Source organism: Microtus oregoni, unplaced genomic scaffold (genome assembly GCF_018167655.1).
Source record: "Microtus oregoni isolate MIOR12 unplaced genomic scaffold, Mior012 000021F_ref0000039, whole genome shotgun sequence".
Lineage (NCBI taxonomy): Eukaryota > Metazoa > Chordata > Mammalia > Rodentia > Cricetidae > Microtus > Microtus oregoni.
Genome location: NW_024543080.1, coordinates 3,285,065 through 3,310,979, shown reverse-complemented (window position 1 = coordinate 3,310,979; position 25,915 = coordinate 3,285,065). Strand labels below are relative to the sequence as shown.

The following is a 25,915-nucleotide window of genomic DNA, read 5'->3' as shown; positions in this document are numbered from 1 at the left end:
AAACATAGGTGGGTGGAGTAAACAGAACAGAATGCTGGGAGGAAGAGGAAGTGAGCTCAGACTCGATAGCTCCTCTCTGGGGCAGACGCGATGAAGCTCTGACCCAGGATGGACGTAGGCTAGAATCTTCCCAGTAAGTGCACCTTGGGGTGCTACACACATTATTAGAAATGGGTTAGTCCAGGTGCGAGAGTTAGCCAAGAAAAGGCTAGATATAATGGGCCAAGCAGTGTTTAAAAGAATACAGTTTGTGTGTTGTTATTTCTGGTGTAAAGCTAGCTGTGCGGGAGCCGGGTGGGACGAAAAGCAGGCCGGCAGCTCCCACAACACAATTCAAATGGAGAGACTGTGTTCCTCCCTCTTATACTGCTGTTTTTTCTTAGCTTTGCACAGCTGGTAAGGAAGTAGAATGTCACAGGAAGGGATCCTGGCATTATGTAATGATAACAAAGACAACAGCAAAGTCTTTAGATGCTTGGAATGAGACAGACACTGTGCCAAATATATCAGTTTTTGTAATTAATTTAGCTGATTCTCACAACAGCCTCACAAAGTTGATACTGTTGTTTCTTTATGTAAATGAGGAAATAAAGCTGTAGCACATTGAAATAAACTGCTCAACCTTAGATACCACAATTGTGGCCCAAACTTGGGAAACAGGTTCCAGGGTGTGTTTAGGATTACTAGGACCATTATACACTTTACAGCCAGAGATCTGCTTGCCACTAACCCAAGAAATTATACAAATCAAATCAAAATCACTGTAATGTGCCAAAGCCTTTAATCCCAGCACTAGGGAGGCAGAGACCGACAGGTTCCTGAATTTCAGGCCAGTCTGGTCTACATTGTGAGTTTCAGAATTCCAGGCTAGCCAGGAATATTTGTAAGACATTGTCTCAAGGGCACAGAAAAAGAATATATAAAGACAAAAGGAGAAACTGAATAAGCTATTCGTCTTTTTTTGCTACAGTTTTCCTTTTTGTTTATTTATTTATTTATTCTCTCTCTGTATGTGTGTGCATGTGCATGTGCATGTGTGGTGTGTAGGTCAGAAGGCAATTTATGGGAGTCAGTTCTCTCCTTTTGACCATATGGGTTCCAGGGATCGAACTCAGGTAGTAGGGCTTGGCATCAAGTGCCCTCACCTGTCAGTCCATCTCAGTGGGCCAGCTTTTAAAAGGCAGAAATCCCAGCTATGGGTCTGTCGCTCTTTGTCCCATTGTACTTAAGCACAACTCTGCTTTGCTGCTAAAACATGAGCCTTAAACCTTTCAGAATTACTCTCCTTTGTCTTACCTGTAATTTCTTACAGGAGTGGCTTAAAAGTTCCAGAGTGAAAAGTCTAGCTCCAGAATTTGGGTGGAACTTTTTTCTTATCTTGCTGGGGCTTCCAAATCTTAATCCTGAGATGTGCAAGAGAAAAACCAGTTCCACAATTCTGAGCCACATTTGAAGTAAGCTTTATTGAATATTGACTAGGTTGATTGACTCTGGCCAAGTCCACCCATGTATTCCCAGGGAATGGCCATGAGTCACAATGCAAGGGCTTAAAAGGCAAAACCTACAATTCATAGCCTTTCCCAGCAGGCCCAAACTGGGGCAAGTAAACATCCTGATGTATTTTCTGCCCACGTACCCCCACCTATAACCAACCAAGCACATCTGGTACAAACAAACTTATTTAGGGAAGTAAAAACATGTGGTTTGTTATTTCTCAAAAACTACTGCTCCCAGAATTCCAGGAAGTTATCAAGTTATCTTGTCCTTGAGCTAGTGGGGCTTATAAATTAACTTTGACTCTTGTACCACGAGAGGAGGGGACAGGAAAATGAGACAGGAGAGAAGGAGGTAAGCAGACCAAGAGAGATCCAGGAGCAGAGCCAACCAGGAGCCAAGAGACCACATAACTAACATGGCTGAGGTTATATAATAATATAATATAAATTTATATATATATTATACACATACATAAATATAATATTATATTGTGATCAGTGGCTCGGGGAAGGGAAACAGAAGCCAGGCTCTGGGCTGGAGAGGTTTAGGGTACACTTGGGGGAGGGTGAGAAGTGCTGGCAGGAGCAACAGGTACTGAGAGATACTGGGAGAGCTGGCCAATGTCTGCTTTGATATATTAATAGGCACAGTCTAAATCACTGGGATAAAGAAAGACTGGCTGTGTTCATGGAAAACAAAGTTAACTCTTTTGTGTGAGATCCCAGAGAATGTCTGGGGGTAGGAATGAGGTACTACCCAAAGTCATATACACAGAGGCCTTAAGCTTGGCTCTCCACAAAGGAATATTCTTTTTATTTTATTTATTTTTTTGAGAATTTGAGATATTTTTCTTTTTTCCTGTTTCATTGATTTTTATTGAGTTCTACATTTTCCTCTGCTCCCCTCCTCCGCCCTCCCCTCCCCCTTCAACCCTCCCCCAAGGTCCCCATGTGACAGCAGTTTTTACAGCAAATGTGAATTGTGGTGGAATTCTCACTTTTCAGCTGGCGAGAGACTTCAGTAAGACTGTATGATGAGGGCTTTGTCTCATCTTCTGTCCCTTTTTACATCTTATGGTTTATCTAACTGATCAGAAAACAAGGTTATTATTATTTGTCTTAGTTAAGGTTCCTATTGCTGGGAAGAAGCCCCATGATCACGAAAACTTTTATAAAGGAAAATGCTTAATTGAGGATGTCTTGCAGTTTCAGAGGTTTATTCCATTATCATCATGTAATTACAGGTTGTGAGCTGTCAATGTTAGTTCTGGGAATTGAATCCAGGTCCTCTGGAAGAGCAGCCCGTGCTCTTAACCATTGAACCATCTCTCCAGTTCCAACCTGCCAGGATTTTTTTTTTTTTGTTTTGTTGAGACAGGGTTTCTCTGTGGTTTTGGAGCCTGTCCAGGAACTAGCTCTTGTAGACCAGTCTGGTCTCGAACTCGCAGAGATTTGCCTGCCTCTGCCTCCCGAGTGCTGGGATTAAAGGCATGCGCCACCACCGCCAGACCCAGGATTTTCTAATAATGAGGTTAAAATGACTTACCTCTGCCTTTCAAGTTTGCTCCCTTACTTGTTTTTAAACAACAGCACATGAGCTGAGCATGTCCGCTGGTTCTGCTGAGACAGGACGCATCTGGATGCCAGAAGACTCAGATAGCAGGGCTTTGCAAAAATGGTTCTCAGAAGCTCCCTCCTCAGCTTGCAAAAAAGCATCCTTTTCCCTTCTCTTCACACTGTCCTCCCTTCATCTATATCTGTCTTAATTTGCTCTTCTTGTAAAGATATTGGCCATATATGACCAATGGCATCCCACTGACCCATCCTAATGACATCATTATCAATTAATTACTTCATCAAGATCACATACTGAAGGGATGGGGTCAGAACTGCAGCCTGGATAAATGTAATTCAGCCCATAACACAAACTCAGCCTTATTGCTTTTATTTTTCAATAGCAGCACCATTACAAATGGCGTCGCCTCTTTTTCTTACACTTGAAAAGTAATAGGACCTATTTTAAACCATAGAACATCTACATACCAAAGTATAAATCTTGTTGGCATTTTAATTTTCTCCCTGGAAATCTTGTTTCACGTTCAGTACCGTAGGTTCCTGGAGTCGGATTCGTGATTGCTCTTATGAAAGCAGCTGTTCAGTGAGCGCAGCATATTTTGTTAGTTCATCAAGAAGCAGGGGAAGATTACACTGCGATCAACTTCTGTCTGGCTGTAGTCAATGCTTCTCTGATTGGGCTCAATGATTGATTTAATAGGTCTACCCCAGAGCTGTTACTCATCCCTGATATTTGTCCAATTCAGACTCCATGTTATTTATGTAAACGATGTTTTATACGCCTTCTGTACAGATAAATCCAAGCTGACAGAACTGGTTAAGGGATGAGCGTGCTCCCAGTTGGGATTAGGGGCTCAGTGTCTGTCTTTATCAACTATCAGGTTACTTCACTGTCAAATGGGGGGCTTTGTAAGATAAGGAGACGTGACTGGAAGCATCTAGTCTCTGTTCTGAAGGTAGCCTCTTGACAATTCAGAAAGCTGTGTGTCAGGGAAGAGAGCAGAACACAAGGAAAATGGTCTTGGGAGTGGGCGACTCAACTCTCACAAATGAAAGGACTCCTAAATCATAGGAAAGTATTATACCAAAGCCATTCAGATAGTTACAAACCTCAGGAAGTGTTCTTATGCCAAACATATACCGCATATGTAGCTGTGGCAGCTGTGGCATCCTTTGAATTTATGAAGCATGAGCTTCGTATGTTCTTGCTCTTTCATTATTTTATCAGCACATGATTTTCAGATTGATGGAGTCCTTTGTGTGTGTGTGGTTATTAGAAGAACAAAAGATTACACGTGACTTCTGCTTTTAAAGTGATGGAATGACAATGTATAAAGCTTCCTCTTTATTTACTTATTGACCTGTCTCTCTCTCTTGTAAGCAAATGCTCAAAATCCAAGAAGAAAGGAGAAAAGGAGAGTGGGAAGTTTATTGCTAATAGAACTGGGACACACACGAAGCAATGGTAAAATGGAAAGAAGTACATTGTTTTCTATGACTTAGTTAAGAGAGAAAAAAGATAGTTTTGTAAATAATTTCATTTTTACTTGCAATGTGAATCAATATAACTTAGAATATATATTTATAACATATTCAACATGATAGCACTTTTAAATAGTGAAAGGTATCTAGCCTTTAATTGCAAATGCCCTGGTCAAGTTTCTCTATGTCCAAACAAATAACCACCAGTATTCTGGTTTAATAATGTTGTCCCCATGGAACCCCATGGTCATGAAATTATCTACGGGAATCATTAAGATAATTATTTTCTGAAGGGAAACTTCTGCTCTCTCATGTCCTACAGTTGTTAAAACAATTTTAAAAAAAGAAAGGGGCAACCTCATAATGTATGCTTGTGGAAAAACTGCAGTCAGTCTCCTAGCTGAAGACTAAATGATGGTGTATTATAGTGTGCCTGTCTATGATAAGTAGATTATTATAGATCATTCTCAGAGGAGGTAGAGAAAAGATTGCACCGACATTAGCTTCACTGCTATTTGTAAGCTGTAAATTTTGTTAAATGATAGATATAAAGATGGAAGACAGATGGATAGAGGAGGAGTCAATATCTGATCCAGGATGAATTAGTGCTGCAGCCTACGCTTCAGGGCTGTCTTGGTACCACAGGCTAGCAAGCAGCAACATCCAGCATCCCCTGCTCCCTCCCCCCCGAAATGTACCAATTTATATGAAAATTAAGATTACAAATTAAAGCCTGACTATCCTGGAGTTTTCCAGTTCATCAGCCATCCAATAATGCCTGTATGCATAATTCCCGGAAGATTACTTTGTCCTTACAGCTAAGCCCTGTCCCTGATATGAGAGATCTCTATCCACTTTTATTGAAATAAAGAACTAACATCATAATCCCAATATTGAGGTATAATCTTCATTATCTCCTGACCCTCTTGAGGGTCTCTCTATCTATATTACTTCAGATTTGGTTTATTTATAATCCTTATGTATTTACTTTTATTGAGATAGGATTAAAAACTTAAAAAAAGCTTCCAAAATCCTTATGATCTCATGACTGAGTTTCAATTCAGCAACAATCAACTAATGTGGTAGAATGAGTTTTTTATAATGGTTCTTATAGCTATATAGTTCAAGCTTGAAAAGGAATTAATTGGTCCCCAGAGCAACCCTGTTCCATCACATGAATTATTTCCATTCTAACTTGGTATATGAAATGATGCCAATATCTTTTTTCCTATTTATTAAAAAAGATTTGGAGGGTGTGGTACTGATGGTATGTGAAAAGACAAACAGACACAGAGCCATTCAGAGTTACTTTCATATCTTCCCTAATAAGTTTTAATTCATACCTATAGTTAATTACTGGTAAACTCCAACCCTCCAACTTCCCCTTTTTCCTAGAGCCTTAATGGCCTCTAGCTTTGCCTGGGGCTGTTAACTATCAAGCTAGTCATTAACGCTGGTCAAAATGATTTCTTGGAGATTGTCACTTGCTAATTTCTTAACCATAGCTAATGCAGACTTTGCTGTAGGATGCACTTCAGCTATAGTTTTCTTACATAGGCATCAAGAAACACCCATTAAAACCATGTTATGCTGAAGTATTTTCAAGCCATGCCACTTAACATTTTTGATGCAGTTCCAGGATGAGCTCTGAGGGTGCATTGTTCAACATGTCACGGGTAATCACCATGTTTTCCTATTTTAGTATTTAGAGAAACACACCTTAGAGCTTTGATGTGTTCTTCACTTGCATGTGTCTCTTATTTTACCTTTTTTTTTTTTACCTTTTTTTTTTGTTAAGAATTTGTAGGAAAATATTTGGCTTTTGGCTTCAGAAATTTGCCTAGAAATAGAAGTACTTTCTTATTGCAGAAAGCGTCAGGGCAGTGCTGTCTTTAACATACTGATGACTGGCTGCAAAGAATTCTTGTTCTACCATTATTGATAAGGAGGATTTGAAGTAGTTTTTATTGGCTCCTTTATTCTCTTGTGTGTTACTTCTGTACCTGCTTTTGCCTGGGTACCTATGGAAACACAATTAAGAAGAGAGTGGGGAGGGAGAGACAGGTATGATCCCAGAATCATTTTTCAGCTTTCACTAACTCCCACATATACAATACTTTATGGTAATGATGAGCTTTATTAAAGCATTTACAACACAGGGCTTGGCTAAGCTAACACTTTTGTACACCTATTTTCTTACTTAACCATCAGATTTATTACTATTTTGTGAATGTGGAAATTAAAAGCCTAAACTTGGGAAAGATGTGGGAGAGGAGGGAAAACATGAAGAAGTTTCAGGACTTCAAATGGCATTGGTTGTCTGATACCCTGCTTCTTCACTGGCTTGCAGATAGGAGAAGTCTTCTTTTCTTTAGAAATCTGGCCCAAGCAGGTAAGACCGTCTCTTGACATTCCAAATATTGGTTTAAATATTCCAATAGAAGGGCTAATAATAATGCTGATGAAGTAGGCTTATCCTAACTAAGACTTGAGTGAGTTAAGTATATTTTATAGGTACCCTAAAATATTCTTTTTAGGAGAAGGCCCAACAGTTACTAAAAATTTGGCATGAAGTTTTGAAAAAACTCTTATCTGTTATGATGTAGATTTAGTTGATAGATTAGTGGATATAATTTATGGAGGAAGCGGAGAAGGGAAAGGAAGACAAAAATATGGGATGTGGACTAATTTGAAGGGCATCTAATTTCAGCCAGGGGCGAACTACGGAAGCTAGTGCAGAGAAACAGAATGGTGGGTATCACAGCTGAAGGAAGGAGTCACATGTAGTACAGAGAAACAGAAAGGTGGGTATCATAGCTGAAGGAAGAATTCATGTGTGCCCTTGGTTTTTGTTCAGTCCTACCTTAGAGGAGACAGCACATATCATGCTGGGGGACAAGGTTTATAATTCATAGGGCTGTGACTTCTTAGAAAATAAATCTAAATTACAGGATGATTTTAAAAGTTTTACATATTGAAGTTAGCCAGTATTAAGCACTTCCTTCTTTCAAGATAGGTACTTCAGGAGACACAGTGATCATCCTCGCTATTCTAGCTTATAAAAATGCAAACCATGAATGCAGCCTTTCTCCTTTATTCAGAATGCTCAATTATTTTTAAAGCAAGTCCTTTCATTGTACACATGAAATGCCATCCAATTAATATTTTAAAAGATCTAGTTGGGTGTGGTGGTACATACCTGTAATCCTAGCACTTGTGAGGTGGAGACAAAGATTTAGAAGTTCTCAAAAAAAAAAAAAAACCCAAAATCTATGCTTTGATTAGATGGGAATTAGGAAATACAACACAGGTTTCATAACCCATCTTTGGCTTCTGATCATCTGAAAATTCCCTCCATGCACTTGCAAGGGACTATCTTTTCTCAAAGCAGGCTTCCAGGATCAAACCTAGGTTGCCAGACTTTTGCAGTAAGTACTTTACCCACTTAGTCATCTTGTTAGCCTCTACATTTTATTTTAAAACATTGCATTTTATTTCTTTTTATTGTGTATATGTGAGAGCGGGCACACATGTACCACCAAGAATGTGTAGAGGTCTGTGGTGGCTTGAAAGGAAATGGCCCCCCATAGGCCTATAGGGAGTGGCACTGTTTGGAGGTATAGCCTTGTTGAAGTAGGTGTGGCCTTGTTGAAGGAAGCGTGTCACTTTGGGGATGGGCTTTGAGGTCTCCTATGTTCAAGCTATGCCAAGTGTAACAGTTCACTTCCTGTTGCCTGTGCATCAAGATGTAGAACTCTCAGCTCCTTCTCCTGCATCATATCTGCCTGCATCTTGCCATGTCCCACCATGGCAATCAGGGAGTGAACCTCTGAACTGTAAGCCACTAAATTAAATGTTTTCCTTTATAAGAGTTGTCATAGTCATGGTGTCTCTTCACAGTAACAGAAACCTGAAGGCAAGGTCCGAGGATGACTTTCAGGAGGCAGTTCTGTTCCTTCCACCTTGAGTTTCTGGGGTCCAAGTTGTCAGGATTGCATGGCAAGCATTTTGTCTGGTAAGTCCCAAAGGCAAGTTTTGATAGTCGGCATAGATCTATAAAGTGGGGTATATATATACTTCTTTGCCTTTCCCAAAGCAGGTGCCCCAGGATATAACTGCAAGTGCAACCCAGAGTGAATTGAATCTAAGCACTATTAATACTATCATTCTTTAGCTGAATGCAGGAATAGTCACAGAGGCTAAACCTGGGTACAAAAGCGGAACGCATCAGCCCTAGACATTTAGTGTTCATAAAACAATCTACTTCCCACCACCTCAACAGAAGAAAGAATAAAATTAAAGAAATGAATGAAACACTGAAAGCTATAGCATAGACTGTTGCTTTCAAAGGGTATGCACAAGTACAAGTGATTTGGGGGAACTCAATTCTATAAAAAGTTCATTAGTACACCTTCCCAAATGACCCTGAGAGACTTCAGTGGTGCTGATTTTTTGTTGTTGTTGTTCTGAAACAGGGTCTTATACATCTCTTAAATTTTTTCTGTAGGCAATAACCTTCAAGTACGTCCTTACCCTTCCATTTCCACCTCTCATGTGCTGGGCTACATGTGCCATCATGTATTCTTGCTGTTCCCTTCACACTCAAAACATGTGAATGGGGAGAATAAGCAGAGGCTCATTAGCATGGACAATTTATTACATAAGCGTTACCGATTCCAAGAGAGGAACAACTCTTATCAAGGCATCTTCTCTTTTGAAAAGAACAAGAGAGCTGATTTGTTCCAATTACAGGATTTCACTTCTTCATAGCCCACCCTTATTCACACACAACTGTTTGAGTGATAAGTTCTATGAAACACCGATTTTTCTCCTCCCGCCCCCGTCACTAGAGGAAAAAAAAAGCAAATCAATACAGGTTTTGTACAGGTTTGAGGATAAGAATTTCAATAGGAAAGCCATTAGCATGAATGTATATGTGTCTATTGAAAAAATAACATAAAATCTCCTTAGATTACTTCATCACAATGAAACATGGAAGGCAAGATTTGTTTTTATCTCTACTTGCGAATGGAAAATTTGGTGTGTCAGAGGCTATTCAGGCGATAATAAGTCAAACTAAAATTTAAACTACTGGATGTTGACTGGTTTAACTACTAACTTCCCATGTTATTAAATCATTTCTTAGGAAAACTGCTCAACTTGTGAAAAACTGTGTTCTCTAGGTAAGTTCTTGTAATGTTCAGTGGAGGGGAATGCCCCATTCCACAGGTGGTACATATAATCTTAATTTTCGTCAGGAAAAGTAGTACATGTATGGTTTATTAGTGACAGGATTTTTGTGGGGACTTGACAAAATGCAATTCCCATGTCCACATAAGGCAGAAGTGTTTAAACAGTCCTTCGAGTGCACCTCAAGGAAAGATCTGTGTTGTTTGAAATCCCGAAGAAGTATTCCTGTCGAAAGTATAAGGAACCATGACAATGCACTTGTTCTGTTTCACAGAATCTGGGCAGGTTCTGTGTCAACAGAAGTTCAAACACAGAACACCCAGATGGTGATGGATAAAAGGAGCTGGAGACAAGGGTTGCGGGGGGCATGCAGTTCCAGACCAGCCAGATGTCTGGCTCCTCACAGGGCTGTGTAGAATTTGATTTCTTTCTTTCTTTTTATTTTATTTTATTTTTTTAACTTTTTTTATTGAGAAAAGGAGAAAAAAAAACAAGTTTCCACCTCCTCCCAGCCTCCCATTTCCCTCCCCCTCCTCCCACCCTTCTCCCCCTCCTCCCACCCTTCTCCCCTCCCCCCACTCCTCTCCCCCTCCCTCTCCAGTCCAAAGAGCAGTCAGGGTTCCCTGCCCTGTGGAAAGTCCAAGGTCCTCCCCCCTCTGTCCATTTCTAGGAAGGTGAACATCCAAACTGGCTAGGCTCCCACAAAGCCAGCACATTACGTAGGTTCAAAACCCTGTGCCATTGTCCTTGGCTTCTCATCAGTCCTCATTGTTCACCATGCTCAAAGAGTCCAGTTTTATCCCATGCTTTTTCAGTCACAGTCCAGCTGGCCTTGGTGAGCTCCCAATAGATCAGCCCCACTGTCTCAGTGGGTGGGTGCATCCCTCATGGTCCCGACTTCTTTGTTCATGTTCTCCCTCCTTCTGCTCCTCATTGGGACCTTGGGAGCTCAGTCCAGTGCTCCAGTGTGGGTCTCTGTCTCTATCTCCATTCATCACCAGATGAAGGTTCTATGATGATATGCAAGATATTCGTCAGTATTGCTCTAGGATAGGGTCATTTCAGGTTCCCTATCCTCAGCTGCCCAAGGAACTAACTGGGGAATTGATTTCTTTGTTCTGTAGACAAATTGGGGACGTTTCAGTGTGACTTTCAAGCACTCATTCCTGGCTTGTGCCACATACAAGCAGGGCAACCCTGGAGTTACTGTTTGCTTGAGAAGTAAGAATAGAGTAGGGCCGAAAGTAATGATGACAAGCTCCTAGAAAGAACACGGGACAATCACATCATGTAAATGTGCAAGTGTATCTGGGCCTCAAATGCTCATCTATGCAAAATCTTATAAATTTAGTTGAGAGCCACTTTAAATTTACAGGAAAGGGCAAAAAGTCGATCCCTTAATCCTTCCCGTGTTTATGGTGAACATAACTTTATTCAATCAGTTGACTCCCCAGACTCCTTTGAAATGTGTAAATGGAATTCTTACGAAAGTTCTCCTTTTAACTTACCTTTACACCTTGCACTCACCAGTGACTTTGAGACAGGGCTGTGCAAAGCATCTGCTAGGAAAATGTTTACAACACCAGGTTCCGGTGTTGCAGAGCTGAACCAGAGCTAAGAAAAGGATGCCTTCTGAGAGGGGCCTGTGTGATTCTGAAGCACTTAACAGAAACGAAACACGAAAAACATTGGCTAGAAATTCTCCTTGATGTGGGAGGTGGTAACTTAACAGTCCTTTTCAAATTCCTATAATATGTTAGAATGAAATTTTAGACAATTTTAGTGTCTGGGTTAATATATTGTCTGTCAATGGACAGAATAATTAAAATGAGATCTAGAAGTTAAATCCTCAGAGCTATCACGATTATTTCTATGGCAAGCAATACAGCTTAAATGGTAAAAGCACTTGTCCCTTCAGTCCCTGGGACCCACATGGTAGAAGAAGCAATTGTCACAAGTTGTCCCTGGACCCCCACATGGCTCTGTGGTGCATGCCCACCCAATCATAATATTTAAAAAAATTATGTGAAATCTTAAAGGACTCTCACGGATTTTTTTTTTTTTTTGACATTTCGAGACAGGGTTTCTCCGTGGCTTTTGGTTCCTGTCCTGGAACTAGCTCTTGTAGACCAGGCTGGCCTCGAACTCACAGAGATCCTCCTGCTTCTGCCTCCTGAGTGCTGGGGTTAAAGGCGTGCGCCACCACGGCCAGGCTCACAGATTTTTTTTTTTAAGATGGGAGGAAGAACTAATGCAGCCATGTGGAGAGCAGAGGATACTCTGAATGTGTATTGACATGGGTGTGGCCATGAGGGTAACACACAGAGATGGCAAAGCAGTCCTCTGGTCTGGTCATAGTGTGTGCAGAAGAGGTCTGCCCACCATAGCCATACTCCCTCAATACATTTATGCTCTGAAGACTGCTCCTTTACAGGGACTGCTGTAGTCTTTTTTTCTTTTTAATTCTTTACTCTTTGGGGGCCCAACACCCAGTTTCCAAATAAATTCACACAGACTTATTCTTACTTATAAATACTTGGCCTTAGTTTGCCTTGTTTCTGGTCAGCTTTTCTTAAATTATCCTGTCTGCCTTTTGCCTCTGTGATTTTACTGTATATACCTTTCTTTACTTACTCTGTGGCTTGCTGCACAGCTGGGTGGCCGGCCCTTGGAGTCCCCTTTTCCTTCTCTTGTTCCCCAATCTTCTCTTGCCAGATTTCTCCTATTTATCCTCACTGCCTGCCAAGACCTGCCTATCCTTTCTCCTGCCTGGCTACTGGTTGTTCAGCTTTTTATTGGACCAATCAGGTGTTTTAGACAGGCAAAGTAACACAGCTTCCCAGAGTTAAGAATGCAACACATCTTTAAACAAATCTCCACAGCATAAAGAAATGTAACATATCTTAAAATAATATTCCACAACAGACTGCTCTTGTATTAGCTGAACCTGGCTCTTCATCCAGCTGTGTACTATAACCCGTGTCCCCTTGTTCAGTAACCCCACATCTCCACTCTATATACTAAAGGGACTGAGTATCCACTGTGCTCAGTTTCTCCAACAGAGAGCCCAGGCCACCCAACCCCAGCTTCTCTGTGCACCTGCATTTGTCTTTATTCATCCCCTCACCACCCAGTCAGGTCAAGTCCCTGGAAGGCAAGGACTCAGCTCATCAAAGCAATCCAATACATGACGTAATGCTGGTTATTATCACATTACTTCGTAAACTATATACAAACATCTTTATTGTAAGTATTTTGATATGTTTGGAACTTACTACTGAAATTATTTGGTCATCAACCTCTTGACACAGTATCACAAACAGCATTTATGTGAATGAGTATTTAAGAATAATTCTGATTTATTTAGAATCTCTCGCAAACTAATCAAACAAGTAATTCAAAGTATCTCAGACTGGCTAGAAGTTGAGTTCTATGACCCATACTAGTCAATATCAGCATTCCATAGAACTAATGAGATAAATTCCTTTATTTCTTGATCCTTTCAAAGCTTACCAGCTTTGGTTCAATTTCCAGCACTACTCCGCACGTCTCTCTCACACCTATGCTCCATTATTTTATTTCTTATCATCATCTCTTGCTTATTGGTCTTATCTCAAAGGAAAAAAAAAACAAATTTTTAAGCACGTAACTCACAGGCTTCATTCACAAGTTGATGTCACAACTAAACAGAACTTTACATCCTGGAGAGGAACACATTTGAACAATTTGCTGAGACCAGGGTCCAGCCAGTAGTTTCAGTAAAGCCACACATGAAGAAGGGGTGTGAGTCACTGTCTGCAGCAACAAAACTGTGCTCATACGATGACCTAGTCTACATTCTTGCTTTGGTCTCTCTAGGACCAGCTTAAATAAAAAGCAAGTAATCTATGCAGAAAACAAACCATGCTCTCCTCTGTCTGTAGGGAACGGTGCTGCCACGAAAGCAGCGCCAGAGGTACCTACCCCGGAACTGGGAGAAACTGCTGCTTCTGTTCACAGCAACGTGCTCATGGGAAAGCTTGGAACTTGCTAATTTAGTCCCTAAACGATGTTAAGATCCTGTTTACTCTCACTATCTCAACAGGCATGACCTATACTAGGTAGGCATTGCTAAGTTTCTGCTGTCTCCTGGTAAGAAAGAAGAGAGCCAACAGTTTTAGTCAGGGGCGCCGCAAACATCTGGAAGCCTTTCTTATTTCCCAACTGCTCTAAGGATTAACATCAAGTTACTGGAGAGGATGTGGCTGACGCTGAGCTGAAGAGAAATCACCCAGGTAAGTTGAGGCAACTCCTTCTGTTTCCCCATCTGCTGAGCTGCTAACACGAAGACATATTGACAAGGGCTCAAGGAAAACATGGAATATTCCGTCACTAAGATTATGCTGCCCTAGAGACAGATGTTAGAAAGCTGTAACATTCAAAAATAAAGAGATAATCACATGCTTGAGGGGAACGACTAAAACCATTTCAGAGGTAAGGGCGAAAATGAAAAAGGAAAATGGAAAGACAGAGCCTGCGTGGCCATACAGACTGGAGCTGTAGCTCTGCCTCGGGCAAGCCTTTGCCAGTACACAGGCGTTCTCCATGCACTGGGGTAGGCCTGTAAGAAGTACTTAGCAGGGCTTTTATGAATTACAGAGAACAGACTTATCTCTTGTCATCAGCTGGTTAATGTCAGGGCTTAGATGTAAACCCAGCTTCATACAAATCTAAACATAAACATGGACATTTCGGTAATTAATGTTCAGAGAACTTGAAAACATTAGTCGGTTCTAAATTGATCTGGCTGTGACTTTTCTGCGGAGTCAAAGCCCTTTGCCTTCACTTATATTTACTAATTCACTACACAGGGACCACAGTTGAAGTTTCCATATTTACAGTTGATACGTGGTTGTCATATGTTAAGTCAACACTGAACAATTTTAAACAGCACAGTCTCCTTTTTGTGACATTTTAACATCGCTTTGCAAATAAATGCAGAGTCCGAACAGGAGCAACATGGGCCAGGTTGGACTGAGGTCCCGAACAGTTATTTGCTGCACTGCCTCTCTCTCTGGAAAACAGAGATAATAATGTCCACCCGCAGGGTTACCCACAGGATTACATGTACACACATGCCATAACTGCATGTGCGCTCTCAATCTTCAATAAATGGCCAGTGACATCATTACAAAAGAAAGCAAAGACAGAAAGCAACTGATGTGAGCAAGCAGAAGATCGCCCCATTTAATGACTCCTTGTTCTTCTCTTGAAACCCATACACTCTGCTTGTGTGGAGTAGGAGAGGACCCCCCATTTTTATCACATTCTCCCTCTGGAACGTGGGGAGAATACCCTGTGAAGGTGGAGTATAGGACAAAGGGAGTTCCAGAGAAAGCGAGAATAAACAGACTTCTGCTGGAAGAGGAAGGGGAATGACACTACAGGTGCTAACTCCCCTGTAGTGATGGGAACCAGACAAACAATGGCAAAACCTGCAAACCAGAGGCTTCAAGAGTTGCCCTGATTCCTGTTTGGCATTTCTAGGAGACAGCTGTGCAGCATAACCACAGTGCAACGTAGGAACGCTACAACCAGTACAATGGCAGCATGGCGAGAGGGCCAGGGACGTTCTGTCATGGCAGGCTTCGCACTTCCTCGGCGCTTGCCCAGCAGGATCTCATGCTGACGCAGTCCTTCATGATCACAGTAGCTTTATGTGGAAGAAGAGTTGAATATGAGAAGTCGTTCGAGTCAGTGTGAGGTAAGCCCAGCAGAGAAGAGATGGCAGAGTGCACTGACCAGGCCAGGGTTCGCAGGATAGGTGCGCCCGAGACATGCAGACCAGCAGTGCTGTTGAGAAAAGAAAGTATATGAGCAGCAGTAGGCATGGGACTCTGACAGTCTTGAAAGAGCTGTGGGAGAATGCCAGTTTTCCTCTGAGGTGGGGTCGCTGAGAGGAGCCTATGCCCATGCACATACAGGCAACACTAACTGGTGAGCTTTTTTTGGTTTTTGCACATTAAGTCAGGAGGCTAGGTGGTGGTGAGGGACAGGGGAGGAAGGAGTGTATTGATTAAAATGTATTATATACTAAGAGTTCAACTGCAGATCAATGAGGAAACCGCCAATCAATCTGTTCTCCATGGACCCCACTGGAGTTGGTGGGAAGCACAAGAGCACAAAGTTTCTACAGACCTGAGGCTTTTTTGCCGCCCTCCCCAACTCCAGCAGGACACGCAGCATGTCCTAATGCCTGCAGCCCCAGGCTCCTCTACGAAAGGGGGGCAGGGTAGGGTACGCACACCAACCGATGTGCCCTAGAGAACATGTTTCAAACCTAAAGAAACTGAAGAACTTTCGTCATCTTCCCATTACTCAAGAGGATTTTCCATGCAGGGCAAAAGGCACATGCCTGTAATCTCAGCACTAGAGATTTGAGCAAGCAGAAAGCTGTTTCCAGGCTGGTCTGGGATACAGAATAAGATGCTATCTCAAAAAGCAAAACATTTGCAAGAAAAAGAAGAAAGGATTTAACACAGCAAAAACGAAAGAAAGGCCTCAGCTTCTGGTTAGAGAGACACTGTTCTTTCCGTGAGTTACTTCTTCACTGAAACTCAGACAGGAATCCAAAGTTTGGATTGTGAGTATTTGATAGAAATTAAGGCTTGTTCATACAGTCAATGGCTATCTGTTGAGTGTTCTCCAGAAATTAACAATGTGTTTTAATATTTAAGAAGAGAAATATTTATATATTTAAATATTTATAAAGATAAACAAGATGTGAGTTCTATCCTTGATGAGTTACAATTTGTGTGATGTGAATAAATTTGCTCCTGCCTATTTTTAACAGCAAAGAAACAATAATAAAATATCACAACAATAAAAAACTAAATTACCTTTTCCATCTACCTTGGTCAGACAAGTAATGATACAGGCTACTCTTGTACACAAAGGAGTTACAAGGCATTTTTTTTTTGTATAAAAATCATCATTACAGAAAAGTCTGTTTCCAGAATAGCATAGAATCAAGAGGCAATATTATGCAAAATTATGTTTAAAATTTGTCTTTGGGAGGTGGAGAGTTGGTTCGGTGGTTTAGAGTGCATACTGTTCTTTCAGAGGCCCCAAGTTTGGTTCCCAGCACCATCCCAGGTGGCTGACAACCACCTGCAATTCCAGTTCGTGGGGACTGGATGACTCTGGCTTCTACAGGCACCTGCACTCAACCACACAAGACATACATGTGACTAAAAATAATGACAATACTTTCTGATAAGAAGTACACTCGGTTTACTAGCAGAGGGGCGAGATATGAAGGAATATGTCACAACACTAGCATTACTGGCTCAGTTTTTAATGAGCACTGTTTGCACAGGTATACAAAACCATATAAAACAAGTATTTCATGACTGTCTTAGTTATCTCAAAAAATATTGCTTGAAGCTTTTAAGAAACTAATGTGAAAAAGTGAAATAACATTGTAATAAATGCTCTAAGATATTTGTTTTGAAGTATAGACACTTTTCATGGAGATTTTCTTCTAAAGATGTATTGCATCCCTTAATTTATTGTTTAAGTTCACATTTTTATATGACCAGGAATTCTTTTATTTCTGCAGTTTTATATTTAGTCATACATATTTTTTAGGTATGTACATGTGACTGCAGATGCTCTTGGAGACCAGAAGAGGGTCTTAGATTATAGTAGAATTGCAACTGTATTTTAATAAATAAAGGCTGCTCGAAGATCTGAGAGTAAAACAGTCCCACTGGTCAGCCTTACAGACCAGATTATGGTAACACACACCTTTAAACCCAGTAGTCACATTAGTTGCCATAGAAACTGGGAAGTGCACGCCTTTAATCCCAACCCTAGAGAGGAATATAAGATGGGGGAAGACAGCTCTTCAGAGACAGTCTCCTTTGAGACTGAGGTCAAGGTAAGAGGCAGTGGCTGGCTGTTTTACTTTTAGAATCTCCAGGTTGAACCCCAACTTCTGACCTTGAGCTATTATTAATCATGCTTCACCAGAACCCTGAGCTGGAGTTCTAGGTAGTGCTGGGGACTAAACTCAGGTCCTCTGCAAGAGGCCTGCATGCTCTTCACATCCAGCCCTACATCACTAGGCTTTCTGAACTGTGGGCACCGAAACCTGCAGGATGAAGTTGTTAATAGGACCTTGTGAATAAGGAAGAGAATGCTATGCTTTTACAATAAAAAATATCCATGATGTTCTGGAGATATTAATTTACGGAATGGCACAGTAGGCTATTTCCAGAAATACACTGACTTTTTGGGAACCACTGTTGACTTGTAGAATTTAAATCTATCTTTTCTTATCTTGTTCACCACTAAATGTATCTGACTTTCCATGCCAGTGCATGGCGAGTATGGAGTGAGGTGTGGGAGAAAATCATCTCTTTGTTATGTGTACCTCTGACACAGTCAGTGTTCAGCCAGCCTGTGTATATCACACATTGATTGAAATGTGACACTGTTAGAGATTATAAATAATTCAGCAAATAGCCTCCATCTGATTAGCTTTTCAAAACAGTATTTCCTCTCTTCTCAGTGCTCTTTACCATCAGAGGGTGCAGCCGCATCTGAAATCTACAGTTCCTGGCATATCTGGGCTAAGGTTAGACTAGGAATTCACCAGCCCGCCAGTCTCCCTAACTCCCTCCCAGTCTCCCTAACTCCCTCCCAGTCTCCCTAACTCCCTCCCAGTCTCCCTAACTCCCTCCTAGTCTCCCTAACTCCCTCCTAGTCTCCCTAACTCCCTCCCAGTCTCCCTAACTCCCTCCCAGTCTCCCTAACTCCCTCCCAGTCTCCCTAACTCCCTCCCAGTCTCCCTAACTCCCTCCCAGTCTCCCTAACTCCCTCCCAGTCTCCCTAACTCCCTCCCAGTCTCCCTAACTCCCTCCCAGTCTCCCTAACTCCCTCCCAGTCTCCCTAACTCCCTCCCACATTTCCCTCTATCACTCTGGCTCTAATTAATTGTCTGGTAGAATTAAGAACAGTCTATTCCAGTGAGTGCTCAGGTGACCATTTAACAACTTTCTACTACAATGACAAGCTTCGCTACAGGAAGAAGAAACTGGAAAAGCAGAAGTCAGCGGAGTAACCCCAGTTTTCTCAACAATGCTAGCTCAACTGGGAGTGCTGAGACTTCATCATGTTCCCTTTTTGTTATTAAGCACCAGGCACGTTCTTCTTGCCAGGAGACAAGGCGCAGTTTGATGGCACTCCTGTCTCAACCAGCATGTTTTGAACTGACCTGTCTTCTTTACTATGGCTCCCTAGAGACACCGCTGCCGCTGAGCCTGGATTCAGCTGAGTGCGTTGACGTTGAGCTTGTCACTGAAAGCTATTTTGGTCCTCAACTGCCTCCCTTCCAAGACTGCAAACTGTTGCTGCTCAGACTCACTGCTCACCATTTGATTACTGGAACGGAGGGAACAGAAGGGTTACTATTAGCCTCTATTAGCTGGATCGACAGCGGGAGTGGTACCTAGCAGCACTAGAAACGTCTTATGTAATCTTCACATGTGGGGAACCTGGGTAGCTGAGTCAGTCCCTCCACCCCCGTTCTCCCCTAGCGAACTGCAGTATGCACTGCTCTCTGCTATGAGATGGCCTGACCTGTAGCAAAATGGAATATTCTTCCTGCTGACCTGTCAGGGACAGTATGACTAAAGTAGACACTCACGGACAGTCCTGAGGACAGCTGCTACAGGAAAAGCAGTCATGTTCATTATTATTTTTAGGATGAGGATACCCAAATGTCCTACTCGCCTGAGAAGGGAAATAAGAAGAAATAAAAACTCACTCTATGGCACTTTCCGGATGTGCTTGAACTGTAGCTCCATAGGAGGGCATCCCAATCCAACAGTGTAGAACACTTTCACAGCACATCCTTTGCGCCCATCATCTTTGTCGCGTCACCATTGCCTTTCCCGTTTAAGCAAGTAACACTACGAGCTGGTGACTGCTGAAAGGGGCAGTAAACTTCTGACAGCTTGGAGAGTATCAGAGTGGAGGGACCATTTCTTTCAGAATTGAAAGAGACAAAATGGCAGAAGGTGGTGGAAACCATTGGTAACTTGCCCAAGTTTGTACCAAAGTAGAATAACTATGCTAGATAGTTACATAAAAATTCTAGGTGGATTCCCAGAAACCCCTGTGGCATGTCTTGAAGGGGAGTGACAAGGATCCCCAGCTCCTGGCTGGACGTGAAGCAGCTTCCCACATCCAAAGCATGACTATGATGCTTCTATCTGTGGAAGAGACTCTGCTGTTTACTAGCATTCCGCCTCCCCCCCCCCCCCCCGGGGGCAAAGCTAAACCACATTTCTTTACCTCCCTTGCCATTAACCGGAGAACTGGGGCTGAGTCTTTAAGCTCAATGAAGCTCTGTGTGGATTTACCTTCTTCCTTTCCCCACTATCCAGATGGGCATGAACTGGCAGAAGATGTTATTCTAGCACAGGACCAAATAAGCAAGATAAAGAAATTTTGTATTTGTTTTTATTGTGAATGTATGCAGTAGGAATACTGGCTATACTCGAGGCTTTGCCACAATAAAATCATAGTGTATATATTATAGCTATTGTAGCCATCTCAAATGTCACTTACACTATAATCAGACATACTTAAAGATAATTGATCAACACACATACTGCTAGACTTATTTCTTATGCTACTAAAGCAACCACATTATTGTTAGAGACATTTAAAACCTTGACAATCCTATTTCAATAATTTTTTCCTTATAATCCACATGATAGTGATGCCTTCAGGAAATGTTTTCCCTTCCCTAAGAGATCTTTAAGCTTTCTTTACCAGGTCACTAAGGGGCTGTAGAGACGTTCTTGGTGGATCCTAGAGTGCTTGATCTGGAGCAGAGCCTTGCTCCGGAGCAGAGCCTTGCTCCTCTTCACCTAGTCCTTGTCACCCTGCAGACCCACACTACTCTGAGGGAAGTAGCTTAATTCGTAAGCAACTAAGTCAGGCGCACTTTTATTTAACAGTTCAGTTACTTTATGCAGAGCACTGCATCCTAACTACTGAAGTGACTCTAACAAGATCCATAGTAGCCTCTGGTTGGCTCTGACCCAAAAATGAAGACTGAGGAGCAAACATCAGGTGGGGTTATGCAGGTAAATCTCATCAAATTCAAGGGCACCCAGGGCAGACCATGGCACAAGAAAAGAGAGGGAGGGAGGGAGCGAGCATCTCGGGAGATATCAGCCTGGAAGGGAGATGAAGTTGAATACAGGAACCTAAGACTCAACTATGCCCCACAAGGAGACAGTTCCATTGTAATTGTATTTGTACAATAAGAGTCCTAAGTGCCATGCCAGAAGGAATCTTCTTGGGTATTTTTCTCTTCATTTAATAGATGAGCAGATGTTTTTATTTACTTGATTTCTCAGGTCCTAAGGGCTTTTGAATTTACTACACTTCATATGTAGTTTTTAAACGCTCTTATTAGCTCTGTTCTCAAGACTGAAGAGCAGCAAATTACCAGAGATGTAATCCATATTGCCTACACCCTTCCATAGAGATTTTCAAAAGAAGTAGTTAAAAAAAATTCGTTTAAATAAAACTTTCAGGGATAAAAACTCTCTTTCATTTGATGTTTTCTTTCTTCTCCTTATTTTAAATCGCAGTACTGTGTGTAGAACCAGGACCTTGTACATTAGACAAGGGAATGCCGGCTTCACTGTGCAGAAAAAGGGTTTGAGACAGGCAGAAACGTGATGACCTATCTCTGAGAGTATTGTGTTTTCCATTTTACCCTCCCTCCCTTTACATTCTTCTCCTGCCTTGATCCCCAACCAGATGGATTCCATTGAAACTTTAAAACCATCCTTAGTGCCTGGACCCTTGAATTATATGACATAATTCTTTCTGGAAGAAATGCTGCCATATTCTATTATTATAACTGAGCCTGTTCCTAAGATTTAAAAGGTGCTTGTTGGTATGTTTCTTTAAATTATATTTGTGTGTGTGTGTGTATATATTTATGGGCACACGTGCAGAGGTCAGACGACACCTTTTGGGAGTTGATTCTCTTCTATCATGTGGGTCTCAGGGATTGATATTGAAATTGAATTCACCAGACTTGGCTGCAAGTGCCTTTAACCCCTGAACCAGCTTGGCTCTTTTTTTTCTTAAAAAAATAATAACAGTAATAGTAATTATAATAATAATATCTCACTAGCCCTGGATAGCCTCAAACTAAAACTCAGGATCTTCCTACCTCCCCCAAAGTGGAATTACAAACACGTGCCACTATGTGTGGCTTTAGCGGCTTCTTAGAATGTTTTAGCAAGTATAATACTTTGCTCTAAATTTTTGTGTGAATTTTCACAAATCCAAGAGTGAAAAAGCAGCATAAGGAACCCACAAGCACATATTTCTCACCTTCAAAAATTATTACATGCTGCCATTCTTATTTTATTCCTAGTCTTTTTATCCCAGTCCTTACGCTCAAACCCAGGGACCACTCACAGGTGAGGCAGACACTCCTCCCTACTCCAGCCCACCCCTGCCCTTTATAGGCTATTCCTATTTAAATTCTCCATTAGGACTGGACTCTCTCTCTCTTTTTTTTTTTTTTTGGTCTCTTTATTTTTGCTGGTGTACTTTTAAAAACAATTCTAGGCATTACATTAGTTAATTTGACTAAATAATATTTTTTGTATGATAATTACTCTATTTCACATTTAGCATGCTTAACGGAACAGAATTGTTGGAATTTTGCCTGGGTGTCTAAAGTCCTCCTAGTGGTTCCTATTGTTTTTAGTTTAACAGAAAATTCTTTTGTTGTTGCTTTTTGTTGTTGGTGATGGTGGCACTGGATCTGGGACTTCTTGCATGCTAAGCAGGAGCAGTAGCAATGAGCTACAGCCCCAGCTCCCCCCCCCCCCCCTTTAAAAATGCCGCTGAGCTGCTGAAGAAGTCAAGACATTCTTCTGTCAAACACCACATTTTCATTCTGGATTTTGCTGACTGCACCGTGGCCCATTCAACATGTCCCTTTTATAGGAAACATGTGGGATCTACAAAAGAAATTTCATTTTCTTCCAGCCAGAATACGGACGGCATAGGTGACACCGTGGATACCTTCACTGTGTGTTCTAGGTCTGGCCTATCATTACAAGGGGCCGCCAAGTTTCCCCTATTAACTATTAATGCCCATCGGCTCCAGAGTCATTACTTTATAAAGAGCTGTAAAATGGTGGTTTTAGAATTCCATCAATCCAATTTATTAACTGGAATTCTCAGAAGATACAATTCCTTACATGAAGTACAAGGTTACGCAGAAATCCGACTCATGCCAAAGTGTAGGAGGAATGCCTCTTATTTTGAATTTTCAGCATGTGAATTTTTGTGCATGGTCTCTAACAGTGAGCCCTGAATCTTGGCTGTCAGAGGTACCAGTCTGTGGTCACCAAGAAACCTAGCAAAAGCACAACAGGAGTGGACAGGACGGGATTGGGTAGGACAAGATATGACGTAAAGGGGTACAGAGGGGCCTGGCCAGGGAAGAGAATACCTTGGGCAAGGCTCTAGGAGGTGGAATCCCGGTCCTCTGAGCTGTCCTGGTCATCATTGCTGTCACTGCCACTGTCTTCTCTGGCAGGGTTCTCGTCGGCACCAGGAAGTGTGCTGTCCTGGGCCTCCTGGTTCTCCCCGGAGCCCAGAACCACATATCTGCCCTTCTTCAGCACCAGCTGCCATCTCAGCTCTTCCGCCATCTGTGAGAGATCCCTCTTCATGGCGTAAGCATCTTCCCCATCGGCGTAGTACTTGGGTTCCACCTCACTAACCTGGAAGTTGAGGGTGTTCGAATAGAGGTGCAGGGCCGCCCTGTTGCTCTTCCGGACGTGCAGGGACACGTACTTGGCGCTGAAGTTCTCGATCATCGCCCGCGAGGCCTGGTCCATGAGCTTCTGGGCCAGGCCGAGGCGCCGGTGCGAACGCTTCACGGCCAGCGAGGTGATGTGCCCGTGGGGAACATCGTCGGGGTCCTCCTCCATCTTGGCCAGGACATAGCCCACGATCTTGCCGTCCTCGTCCTCGGCGATGTAGGAGAGCTGGGGCCATGACAGGCCGTGGTAGAAGTAGTACTTCATCTGGTAGTTCTCCGGCAGGCACAGCAGGTTGCAGTGCTGCATGTTCATCAGGTCGTCGGGCCGGGCATTGCGGATGTTCATCCTGGCGGGCGTTGCCTCGGGAATGGACTTCAGCAGGCTGAGCTGCACGGGGCAGGAAGGCGGGAAGAGCGATGGGCGGAAGGGGTGGAGCTGAGGGAGTTTCCGGAAGTTCCGGCCAATGGGATTTCCAGTTGTCAAGCCAGCACCAGCGCACACGGGGGAGAGGGCGGAGCGAGAGAAGCTCTGAGGCTGCTCTGTTTGAGAAGTGTGTGGCTAGCTGCTTCATGTGTCTTGTCTTTGTTTCAATTTTAACTTTTCTTTTTCATTTAAATTTGCTTATTCTCTCTCTGTGTGTATGTAATGTGTGTATAGGTGTGTCTCTGTGTGTACCATGGTGCATGTAGACGTCAGCGGACAACTTGTAGGAGTCTCATTTTCCAACAAGTGGATCCCAGGAATTGAACTCAAGCCCTGACTATGTCAGTAAATGCCAATACTACCTGTACTCAGCCATCTATTTGGACCCAATTTTAACCTTTTAGTTTGTCTACATCTGAATAGCCCTGTGTAACTGGAACAAACATCAGTGCCATCCCAGGCGGCCGGCCCTTCCTGCCCCTTGCCCCACGGACTGCTGTCTAGTAGGTTTCATATAATAAAAGCATACAGCATGCATTTCATTTGTTTTGTATATTTTTTTCACTCATTATATGTGGGTTTTGGCAATCTTGTACAGCTGAGGCTTCTATATTCTTGTTTGTTTTCTATTCCATTGTCTAAGTTTACTACAATTCATTGGGAAGTTCTGCTGTTCCTGGCTATTTGTGTTATTTCCAGTTTGTGGTAGTATAGAGAGCATGGCTAACTGTTGTTGAATATTTAGGCATGTACTCACCTGGATTAGAGAATATAATGATTTCCAAACATTATACATATTGCTAAGCAAATTTGCAGAGTGGTTGCTCTATCTTCCTGTTAAAAATATGTTTCATGTTGCAAACAAAGAAACCACCACTCCAAATGAAGTGTCTGAACAAGGCAAAACTCTCGATCAAGAATGTGTGCTCAGAAGACTCAACACACAGACAGGAAATGCATTGGGTTTTTTTTTAACTCCAGTGGTGACTGTGTCTTTCCTGGTTGGCTGGGGTCTTCACAATCTTACTCAGCTGTCTAATCTGAAAACAAAACAAAAGACTACAAAAACTGGTACACAGAGAATGAGGGAAGACCAGGTATGGAGTGACTGTTCCAGGCCATAAAATTTCTAGAATAAAGCAATGGACCTCTGTATAAACAAAGGCTTTACTGGGTACTAAGAATTAAAACATTTGTATCAAAGGCTTACAGGATAGTGGTAGGGGAGATAAAAAGATCTTAATTCCTTGTCCTAAACACACGTTATATAGTATTTAATAAAAAGATGTCATATGTAATATTTCTTACATTGTCAGCATATGCTATTTCTCCATTCTTTTCATCTTATACATTCTTGTGCAGGGGTGGAGGTGCTGTGGTGTGGTTTATTTTCTGGGGACTAGTGATACTGAGCACCTGCTTGTTAGCTGCTCTCCATCCTCTTTTGGGAATCCGCTGCTCAAGTTTCTGCTTATTTTTTAAATTATCTTGTATGTCTTGATATCACAATTCATTTATCATTTTAAAAACAATCGCCATCTTCTCTGTACTGTACTTCAGTGTCACCTTTTGTAGTAAATAGGAGCGGCGGGGCTGCATTCCCAGCACCCCGGCCGCCTGCTCGGCTAGCTTATGCCCCGAAATAATTACACGGACACTGTATTCTTTTAATCACTGCTTGGCCCATTTCTATCTAGCCTCTTCTAGGCTAACTCTCGCACCTGGACTAGCCCATTTCTAATATTCTATGTAGCACAGCTAGGTGCTCTTACCGGGCCTGGGTCGGAGCTTCATCGCGTGTGTCTGCCCAGGAGCCGGGAGCATGGCGTCCCTCACTGAGGCGTCTGCTCCCGAGAGGAGAGCTGTGGAGTCTGCACAGCTCTCCTT

The 25,915-nt window shown here is 42.3% G+C and overlaps 1 protein-coding gene across 1 annotated transcript; it reads right to left on the bottom strand.

The window, feature by feature from the left end:
• Positions 1-23,302: 23,302 nt before the first annotated feature.
• Positions 23,303-23,950, bottom strand: Naa11 (N-alpha-acetyltransferase 11, NatA catalytic subunit). Its single transcript, XM_041671574.1, has one exon. It carries the CDS (start codon positions 23,948-23,950, stop codon positions 23,303-23,305), a length of 648 nt encoding a protein of 215 aa, XP_041527508.1.
• Between the last annotated feature and the right edge of the window lie 1,965 nt (positions 23,951-25,915).